General features: G+C 39.1%; 1 protein-coding gene across 1 annotated transcript; it reads right to left on the bottom strand.

The window, feature by feature from the left end:
• Nucleotides 1–4,136: 4,136 nt before the first annotated feature.
• LOC145718069 (cell cycle checkpoint control protein RAD9B-like) lies at nt 4,137–8,153 on the bottom strand. Its single transcript, XM_081809512.1, has 4 exons — nt 8,052–8,153; nt 7,905–7,969; nt 7,218–7,340; nt 4,137–4,572 (listed from the first exon to the last, which is right to left on the bottom strand). The coding sequence occupies exons 1-4, from the start codon at nt 8,130–8,132 to the stop codon at nt 4,305–4,307; spliced, it is 537 nt and encodes a 178-aa protein (XP_081665638.1). The 5' UTR covers nt 8,133–8,153; the 3' UTR covers nt 4,137–4,304.
• Nucleotides 8,154–10,970: the final 2,817 nt, after the last annotated feature.

Below are 10,970 nucleotides of genomic sequence, written 5' to 3'. Positions count from 1 at the left end.
CATGTTGTGGATAACAACAGCCAAGTTTCTCACTGTCAGACAAAGGAGTTTTAAAGAAACAGGGGAGGGGCGCCCAGGGGGCTCAGTCGGTGAAGCATCTGCCTTTGGCTCAGGTCATGATCCCATGGTCCTGGGATAGAGCCCTGTTTTGGGCTCCCTGCTCAGCAGGGAGTCTGCTTCTCCCTCTCCCTCTGACCCTCCTCCCTGCTCATGTTCTCTCTCTCAAATAAATAAATAAAATCTTTTTAAAAAAATAATTAAAAAAATAAATGGGGGAGGCCAGTATGAACCCTGTGGTGTTGGACTGGAACTGGAGGTATCAGTATGAATTCATGGGTTTTAATGTACATAAGTATGTATGTATACAAATAGATATAAAAATTGATCAATATGTGTGTATGTGTCAATAAATGCATATGTTTCCTAGCTTTGTCTGCTGAGAGGGCCTAGAAGCAAGGAAATCCCAGTACAAAAGAGCACACCTACCACCCAGAAGTTGTTTCTGTCTGCCATCTCCGATCAAAGGAACCAGGACTCTTGGGAGAAATGACTGATTCCATTTGGGTTGGAGTTGGGAAATACAAGGTAAGCCTAGAACACTTTAAGTTTCCAGAAAGTAAGGAAGTACTCAAAAAACGCTGGAGATATGCCAAAGAGACAGAGGCTCCCAGTATAAATGATAGTAATGGATTATCACCCCCAAAATAAAATTAATATTCAAGAGTACTTTGTCACATAAATAATTGAATAACAAATGGAGAGAAGGAAAGTTATTAAAGCAGAATTTCATCTGACAATAGAAAAATTACCATTTGTCAAGCATCACAGTAATAATTATTTTAGACAAAAAAGCATCAATGGATGCTAAAATTAGTAGGCAAAAAGTATGATGAGAAACAGGATATTTACTTAGTTTCAAAGTATCTCCCACCAAGCCACTCTCGATTACTAACAGAAAACAGTAACTTTACCGTGGAGAAATCTGGCAGATAACCTTAACTATATGATAAAATTAGGATCACCAAGAAGACAAATCTCCATCATGGGTTTCCAGATAAAATGTGTGAGAAGAACACAGCATTGTTCTGTTTCATTCTTACTAAAAATGCACAGCTGAAATTTAATCATGAAGAAATCAGAAAAATTCAAATACAGGGACATTGTACTAAAGTGTCAAGGTAAAGAAAGATAAAACAAGATTTAGAAAATGTTCCAGACTAAAGGAGACGCTGTTAATATTTAGGGAATCTGGGTGACCAGTATATGGGAATTCTTTATACTACTTCCGCAAGTGAGTCTGAATTTATTTCAAAATTTTAAAAAATATAATGTTCATGGGACACCTGGGTGGCTCAGTCGGTTAAGCGTCTGCCTTTGGCTCAGGTCATGATCCCAGAGTCCTGGGATCGAGTCCCGCATCAGGCTCTTTGCTCAGCAGGAGGCCTGCTTCTTCATCTATCTCCTGCTCCCCCTGGTTGTGCTTTCTCTCTCTCTGACAAATAAATTAATAAAATCTTTAAAAAAATTTTTTTTAAATATAATGTGCATGTGTGCAAGCATGTGTGTATATACATGCATAGAAAAAGCCCTAACAGTAATAATAGAAGTGTTTGTAGTAATTATCTCTGATAATCTCTTATTTGTATTTTCTGATTTTTCTCTGGTGAAATGAGAATTGTACTATCACATAAATGTTAACATTTGGAGAGTCGGGGAGAAGGGTATGTAGGAATTCTTTGTACTATTTTTGCAACTTTTTTTTTTATTCTTATGTTAATCCCCATACATTACATCATTAGTTTTAGATGTAGTGTTCCATGATCCATTGTTTGTGCATAACACCCTGTGCTCCATGCAGAATGTGCCCTCCTCAATACCCACCACCAGGCTAACCCATCCTCCCACCCTGCAACTTTTTTTTAAGAACTTATTTATTTATTTGAGAGAGAGAGAGAGAGCTCACGCCTGAGCACGAGCAGGGTTAGGGAGAAGCAGACTCCCCAGTGAGCAGGGAGCCTGACACAGGGCTTCATCCCAGGGCCCTGGGATCATGACCTGAGCTGAAGGAAGATGCTTAACCGACTGAGCTGCCCAGGCGCCCCAATTTTTGCAACTTTTTAAAAGCGAAATTATTTTAAAATGGAAAGTTAAAAACAAACAAGCAAACAAATAGTAATGGGCCATATTATTATCAGAATGTTACTAGCACCATAATGGCTATAGCTTGAGTCTGGTTCACAAGGGATAGCCCTCCTGTGTACATGGCAAATGCTGCAAATCAACTACAGATATAGCTTTAGTCATGCTCAACTTAGTTTGCCCAACCAAATGACTGGTGGTGTTACTAAAGAGGAAACCTATCTGCCATTCCGGCATAGAGTATGTTTTGTATGGGAGCAGGAAGGAGGAAAGGGGGAGGCCTAGTGAAGAGCATAATAAATACCCCAGGGACAGTCCCTGAATGCCATTCCAAGGAGTTTAGTTGTAATCCTACGGGACAAAGGGAATGATCCAAGAGTTTTGAAGACAGGAGAGTAATGTATAACAGTAACTAACATTTAATGAGCATTAGCCATGTGCCAGCTCCATATATTAGTTCAATTAATGCCCACAGTTCTATTTAATGGGTAGTACTATTATTATCCCCCTTTTACTGATAATAAAACCAAGGCAAGAGAGGAGTAACTTGTCCAAGTCACACAACCAGTAAGTGGCAAACAGGGATGTAAACCTAGGAATTCTAAATCTGGAGCCAGTGCTCTAAACCTCTGTACTTCACTGTAAATGTAAGGTTTGGACAAAATCTTCTGGTACACTGGAGGAGAACCAGAGTGGACGGGAATGGAGTCATGGAAGCCAATGGGAAGGCTCACAGTAGTTTGGATGGAAGATGATAAGGGTCTAAATAACAATCCTATTGTAATTTCAGTTTTGCAGGAGTTTGCCACATTAAGGCAAATAATACCATTTAAAATAGGACTGTGTTGGGGCACCTGGGTGGCAGTTGTTTTTAGAATATACGTGACGTGATGGGAAATTTGAAGAAGAGTCCTGTAACGGTGCTCATGGAGCTTACAGTTCTTTACAGTTCTTTATAAATGTCACTTGCCCCAGTGAGGAAATGGGCAATCTTAGTGAATTTCAGGGAAGTGAAGTGGCCAGAAAATGTTTTTGTATTGTTACCTTTGAAAAGGTAAGCACAATATGTGTGACCAAAAAAACAGAAGGGGAAAATGCTTTTGTATAATGAAAGGCAAATTTCAGTTTTCACCTCATGGCCAAGTTAGTAATATACAAGAGAAAATTGCTGTAACTGCTAGGCATATAATAGGTATTCAATAAACACAGTATCAAACTGAATAATGAATGGAGTTTACTACCCAATTTTACTGCCCTAAAAGTCTTTTTTTTTTTAAAAGATTTTATTTATTTATTTGAGAGAGAGAATGAGATAGAGAGAGCATGAGAGGGGGGAGGGTGAGAGGGAGAAGCAGACTCCCCGCTGAACAGGGAGCCCGATGCGGGACTCGATCCCGGGACTCCAGGATCGTGACCTGAGCCGAAGGCAGTCGCTTAACCAACTGAGCCACCCAGGCGCCCCGCCCTAAAAGTCTTTTATACAGTGTAAGATAGTGACTTTTAGAAATACTATTTCTCCCTTCAAATTTGTTAAGAAACTCATATTTCTAAACCAATAATAATAGCAATAGTAAAACAAGCTTAAATAAACCATTAATGTAAACATATTAAATTGGGAATTATTATTTGAGATACTTCAGTTTCTAATAAATCATATTTATCTTCAGTTCAATAGATATCATAAGGTTTAACACAATGGCATTCTGTAAAGCTTATCATCCAGCTGGTAAAATGTTGGTAATATAATAGGTTATTAACTGGGACTCCACTATGAAATAATTGGTGATACTTGTTGGGATGAAATTTAAATTTGTACTACGATGAGTAAAGGATTTCCCAACCCAATTTGAAAAATAAAATGAGGACACTTATCTTAGAAAGTCAATTATATGCCTTTAGCATATTATTTGTATTCAAAGATTATCCTGTAAGCAATCATAATTTATTCTTTAATACAAGAGACCCAAATATCTACTTGAATATATTTTGTTGCTCAATGAGCAATTTAAACTCTTTTGTACTGACAGTCTGTAAGTCAGACTGGTTTCACCTCTCTCCTATCAAAAAGTAAGGAAACTATTTTCAGGACATTGGGGTGGGCCTGGGCAGGGAGACTGCAAAGGGAGACAGATGATGAGAAATCTTGACTGAGACGTTGTCATGTCTCAAAGTTTTCCCTTTACCTTCCTTAGATATGAAGACCCTGGCGCCGCCTCCGTGTCGCTGACACTGCTTTCTGGCACTTCACTAATGTCTTCATTCATTCTTTTCATTATAGGGCTGCCACAGTTTTCCAATGCAGGGATGTCTATTTGAGTCTCATTAGGATAAAGCCTTTTGGGTGCTGCTTTTCTCAAGATACATCCTGGGGCCTTGCTGGTTGCATTTTTGCCAGTCTTTGAACTGTTGTTTGTTGAACACATCAGATTGGACCTGAGGTATTAAGGGATTAAATGAATGAACTGTTAGCCTGCAAATGTATATTTTTATATAACTAATGAAGCAATATGGGATGACAATGATAACACTAGTTTAGAGAATATATTGAAACAACATAGAACTGATTGTTGAAAGTTTAAAATTTACCTCAAAAAGTTAAAAATAGAACTACCTACCCTACTATCCAGTAATTGCCCTACTAGGTATTTACTCAAGGATACAAAAATACAGATTTGAAGTGTACATGCACCCCTCTGTTTATAGCAGCATTATCAACGATAGCCAAACTATGAAAAGAGCCCAAATGTCCATCGACTGATGAATGGATAAAGAAGATGTGATATATATATATAAATGGAATATTACTCAGCTATCAAAAAGAATGAAATCCTGCCAGGGCGCCTGGATGGCTCAGTCGTTAAGCAGCTGCCTTCAGCTCAGGTCATGATCCCAGGGTCCTGGGATCCAGCCCCGCATCGGGCTCCCTGCTCAGCGGGAAGCCTGCTTCTCCCTCTCCCACTCCCCCTGCTTGTGTTCCCTCTCTCGCTGTGTCTCTCTCTGTCAAATAAATTAATTTTAAAAATCTTAAAAAAAAAAAAGAATGAAATCCTGCCATTTGCAACAATGTGGACACTCTAGTAAGGTGTATTACGTAGGTGTATTATACTAAGCAAAATAAGTCAGTCAAGGAAAGACAAATGCCATATGATTTCACTCTTATGTGGAATTCAAGAAACAAAACAGAAGCTCATATGGGAGGGAGAGGAATAAAAGGGAGAGAGAGAGAGAAGGAAACAAACCATAAGAGACTTTTTTATTATTACTAACATATAATGTATTATTTGTTTCAGAGGTACAGGTCTGTGATTCATCAGTCTTACACAACACACAGCACTCATCACAACACATACCCTCCCCAATGTCCATCACCGAGCCTCCCATCTTTTTTTTAAATTTTATTATGTTATGTTAATCACCATATATTACATCATTAGTTTTTGATGTCATGTTCCATGATTCATTGTTTGCGTATAACACCCAGGGCTCCATTCAATACGTGCCCTCCTTAATACCCATCACCGGGCTAACCCACCCCCCCCCCACTCCCCTTACCACATCTTCTTTATCCATTCATTTGTCGATGGACATCTGGGTCTTTCCATAGTTTGGCTATTGTGGACATTGCTGCTATAAACATTGAGGTGCAGGTGCCCCTTCGGATCACTATATTTGTATCTTTGGGGTAAATACCCAACAGTGCAATTGCTGGGTGGTAGTGTAGCTCTATTTTCAACTTTTTGAGGAACCTCCATACTGGTTTCCAGAGTGGCTGCACCAGTTTGCATTCCCACTAACAGTGTAGGAGGGTTCCTCTTTCTCCACATCCTCGTTCCTGACTTGTTAATTTTAGCCATTCTGACTGGTGTGAGGTGGTATCTCATTGTGGTTTTGATTTGGATTTCCCTGATGCCAAGGGATGCTGAGCACTTTTTCATGTGTCTGTTGGCCATTTGGATATCTTCTTTGCAGAAATGTCTGTTCATGTCTTCTGCCCAGACCATAAGACTTAACGATAGAGAACAAACTGAGGGTTGATGGAGGGAGGTGTGTGGAGGATGGGCTAGATGGGTGATGGGCATTAAGAAGGGCACTTATTATGATGAGCACTGGGTGTTGTATGTAAGTGATGAATCACTAAATTCTACTCCTGAAACCAATATTGCACTGTATGTTAACTAACTAGAATTTAAATAAAAAATTTTTTAAAAAGAAAGCTAAAATTTACATATATTATTTAGAAATTTAGAAAATTTCTAAATAAATACAGATTCAAATTCTTCAGTAAAGCAACCCAGTGTGCATGAGACAAACTTGTGATATAGTAACAGGGCCTGAGTTAGAAAAAAAGTCAAATTACTATACATCTGCATGATAAAATTCTATACAGTCATTAAAAATCATATTTCCAAGTCATAATCAGTTATATTGGAACCTGTTCACAATATATTTTGTGGGGGACAAAGAGGATAGAAAACTGCATATCCTATATGATCCTGATCTTATTTTAAGACATCTTATGCAAAATAAAAAGTCTGCAATAAAGAACAGTGAGCCAAATGTTAATAGTGGCTATCTCCAGGTGGTGCAATTTATCTTCTTTGTACTTTTCTCTATTTTCCAAATTTCCCATAGTACCTTTAAGTTAACTTTTACAGTGAAGCACTCTGCACCAAAAAAAAAAAAAAAAGTTATTGAGACAAAAGAAAAACAAAGGCTGTCCCCATGTCCGAGAAAGAAGAGTTCTAGGCAGTGAACAGAAACTTACCCGTGAACCTTAACACTGTATCCCTCCTAAAAAACAACTGCCAAAACTGGAAATGAGGTTTGGGTAATAACAAAGATAAATCAGACAGTCCTGTTAAATTCTGATCAGAAGAGAAAAAACGAATGTCTAGTGCATGATTGGTGCTATTTCTCACTAGTTAGCTCCTACTGTAGCTCTTCCTGATTCAGTCAATATTTCTGATCTAATGTTTTACTCCTCGATTGTTTCCTAAATGAATGCCAATGAATTATTTCAGAATAAGATTGCAATGGCTTTTTCCCATCTAGTAAAGATGTTAAAACATTGGTCTTACCTTTTTTGTTTTTGTGAAAGACACAGTGATTGCGGAGAAGATGCTCTACTTGGCTCATCAGCTAATGTAGCCAAAATAAAGTTAGCTTCCAGTAACATATCATCGATACTTAAAGCCATAGGTCTAAAAAAAGGCAAAGTCAGAGCAAGCATCATACATGTTTTCTGATGGACATTAGGAAAATTAGAAAATGAGACTTCAGAAGTAAAAAGAGACAGTTAAAGTCCTATTTGTCTTTTCACAAATTAACATGGTCCTTCGACATCATCAGATCTGATTTCAAAAAGCTCATCTAACCCAGTCTCTGAAATTTTAGTTCTGAAATACTATATGAAATATCATGGTTTCATAGAAATTAGACTTGTTTAAGCCATGTATAATTTAATTTTCTAATTAGGCAATTAATTTCACCATGCACTCTGCAGAATGTATCTTTTTCAATTACCAATTTAAAAATGCCATGTATGGCATCCTTCAAATTTTAGTTTGGTAAGTGTTGCTAGTAAAGTTAAGGAATTCTTGAGGTGTGAATTAATTTCAAAGTGATCCAAAGGGTTTTATTATTGATATATAACAAAAGGAAGAAAGGAAGGAAAGAAAGAAGGGAGGGAGGAGGGAGGGAGGGAGGGAGGGAGGGAGGGAGGGAGGGAGGGAGGGAGGGAGGGAGGAAATTTCCCAAGGACTTACTTCCCAGGAAAATCAAAATGAATGGCTATAGGAGCATGTGTAGCCTCTGAAAATGTCAGCATTCCCTGAAAGAGAAAAAGAAGAAAAATAGTTGAAATCTTTATTTTAAAAACTACCAGTGAAATTTTGATACAAATTTTTGTTTACCTTTAATTCTTTGAAGCAGAATGTTATTTCAGTATCAACTCCAATTTGAAAGAAGTCAAACTCATCTGGGCCAACAAACATTTCACTGTATACAGAATTGGTCAAACCTGTTCAATATTATAGGCAAAGAAAGAATAGAATTAGTTCCAGGGGTACTTGTTAAATTTTAATATGAAAATATAACTGTAAGTGATAGATTAAAAATAGCCACAAATCCTTTGACACTCTTTCACTGAGAGATGGGGTCTATCCCTGTGTCCCCTCCCCTTGAATTTGGGTAGTTGGGCTCTCTGACTGCTAAGACCAATAGTATATGGTGCTATGGATGAAATGACCTAGTATTGGTTTCCGAGCCCAGGCCTTAAGAGACTGGCAACTTCCGCTTCCTCTATCCTCCATCCACTTCCTCTATCCTTTAACACTCACTCTTGGAACTTGGCCACCATGCTGAGTTCATGCTATATGAAGACCAAGTTAATGGAGAGGCCATATGTGTGCAGTCACTCTGATTAACAGCCCAGATGTGCTCCCAGCATCAATTACCAGCCATGTCAGTGTGCCATCTTGGAGGGATTCAGATGATTCCAGACCCAGCCACTGTCTAACTGCAATTGCATGAGACCCCAAGAACAAACTGTCTAGCTGAGCCCCATCAACCCACAGAAACATAAGAGATAAGAATGAATTATTTTGAGTTTTTCACTACAAAAATGTTTGATATACACGCTCAGAAATACAAACACACACCTTCAGCCCTGGAGGACACAATAAGAAGTCTGTGACCCGGGAGGAGGCCCTCAGCTGACTTACAGCCTTCAGAACCATGAAATGTAAAGATTGCCTGTTCAAAGTCACTGGAGAAAGTCCAAAAGGAGGCAGAATCGAGAAGTTATTCAGCACTTAAAAGAAGCAATGATAATGGAGAGAGAGAGCAGCAGCAGAGGGAGAGGGAGAAGCAGGCTTCCCGCAGAGCAGGGAGCCCAATGTGAGGCTCCATCCCAGACCCCGGGATCATGACCTGAGCCGAAGGCAGACGCTTAACCAACTGAGCCACCCAGGCGCCCCAGAAGTGCTTCATCGTGTTGTACTGAGTGACATGAGGCCTCACCTGTGCAAGCTGGGAAATGTAAGAAGTTTAAAAAGAAGGAGGAGGAAGTAGGAACGAGGGAGAAAAGAAACAACAAATAAACACACATAAAATAGGCACTATTTGTCTATAGGCTTCTGACTGAGCACAGAAAGCAAGTCATTCAGCAAAAAGTAGAGTCATCTTTGTGAATATTGCATAGCTCCCTATTGCTTCCTTCTCAAAGATGCCTCAGGATAAAGCTAAGAAATGAAAGTCTTTGTCATTTTCATTTCTCCTTAAAATCGGGAGGAAAGAGAAGAAACATTTCATGGATACAAAGATATCTGAAAGGAACCACAAAAATAAAAATTCAGAATAAAAAAAAAGAAATACATACACACGAGTACCTTTTCTTTTTCTCACTTTCTTTTTTTTCTAATTGAAGTGTAGTTAACATACAGTGTTACATTAGTTTCAGGTATATAATATAAAAATTCAACAATTCTATACATTTCTCAGTATTCATCAAGATAAATTACTCTTAATCCCCTTTATCTATTTCACACACCCCCCCCACCAACCACTAGTTTGTTCTCTGTATTTAAGAGATGTTTGTCTCTCTTTTTTTAATTTTTATTTTTTTAAAGATTTTACCCATTTGACAGAGAGAGACACAGCGAGAGAGGGAACACAAGCAGGGGGAGTGGGAGAGGGAGAAACAGGCTTCCCGCGGAGCAGGGAGCCCGATGCGGGGCTCCATCCCAGGACCCTGGGACCATGACCCGAGCCGAAGGCAGATGCTTAACAACTGAGCCACCCAGGCGCCCCTCTTTTTTTTTTTTTTTAAAGATTTTATTTATTTGACAGAGAGAGCACAAGCAGAGGGAGAGAGAGAGAGAAGCAGGCTCCCTGCTGAGCAAGGAGCCTGATGTGGGACTCGATCCCAGGACCCTGGGATCATGACCCGGGCCGAAGGCAGCCGCTTAACCGACTGAGCCATCCAGGCGTCCCAAGATGTTTGTCTCTTCTTCTTTGTTTGTTCATTTGTTTTGTTTCTTAAATTCCACATATGAGTGAAATCATATGGTATCTGTCTTTCTCTGATTGACTTATTGCATTTAGCATGATATCCTTTTTTAAAAAGATTTTATTTATTTGAGAGAGAAAGAGAGAGAGGGCACTCATGCACCAGCAAGGGGAGGGGCAGAGGGAGATGGACAAGCTGACCCCTGTTGAGCAGAGAGACTGACGCAGGCTCGATCCCAGGACGCTGAGATCATGACCTGAGCCAAAGTCAGACACTGAACTGACTGAGCCACCCAGGCGCCCCTAGCATTATATCCTTTAGGTCCATCCATGCTGTCGCAAATGGCAAGATTTCATTCTTTTTTATGACTGAGTAATACTACGTTATATATACACCACATCTTCTTTATCCCTTTGTCTATGATGGATTTGGGTTGCTTCCATATCCTGGCTATTGTAAATAATACTGCAATGAACACAGGGGTGCATGTATCTTTTCAAATCAGTGTTTTCATTTTTTCTGGGTAAACACCCAGTAGCAGAATTACTGGACCATATGATATTTCTATTTTTAATTTTTTAAGGAACCTCTATACTGTTTTCCATAGTGGCTGCACCAATTTACATTCCCACCAACAGTACACAAGGGTTCCTTTTTCTCCACATCCTCGCCAACACTCGTTATTTCTTGTGTATTTGATTTTAGCCATTCTGACAGGTATAAGATGAGATCTCATTGTGGGTTTTTTTTTTTTTCTCTTTAAAGAAAGGCAGACTACCACATGTAGCACCTCATTTGGATGTGTCTGGAGTCTTGGAAGCTT

Source organism: Leptonychotes weddellii, unplaced genomic scaffold, assembly GCF_054177405.1.
Source record: "Leptonychotes weddellii isolate Sample4059 unplaced genomic scaffold, ASM5417740v2 HiC_scaffold_1057, whole genome shotgun sequence".
In the NCBI taxonomy this organism is placed as follows: domain Eukaryota; kingdom Metazoa; phylum Chordata; class Mammalia; order Carnivora; family Phocidae; genus Leptonychotes; species Leptonychotes weddellii.
Note: the sequence above shows the minus strand (reverse complement) of the source record. Positions and strands in the feature narration are given on the sequence as shown.

Bases quoted from the DNA above. Each gene is read 5' to 3' on its own strand.
- LOC145718069 (XM_081809512.1), bottom strand. From the start codon at position 8,132: ATGTTTGTTGGCCCAGATGAGTTTGACTTCTTTCAAATTGGAGTTGAT. The intron at 7,970-8,051 runs GTAAACAAAAAT...TTTCTCTTTCAG, and splicing joins TCTGCTTCAAAGAATTAAAG to GGAATGCTGACATTTTCAGA. The intron at 7,341-7,904 runs GTAAGTCCTTGG...GCCTTTTTTTAG, and splicing joins CATTTTGATTTTCCTGGGAA to ACCTATGGCTTTAAGTATCG.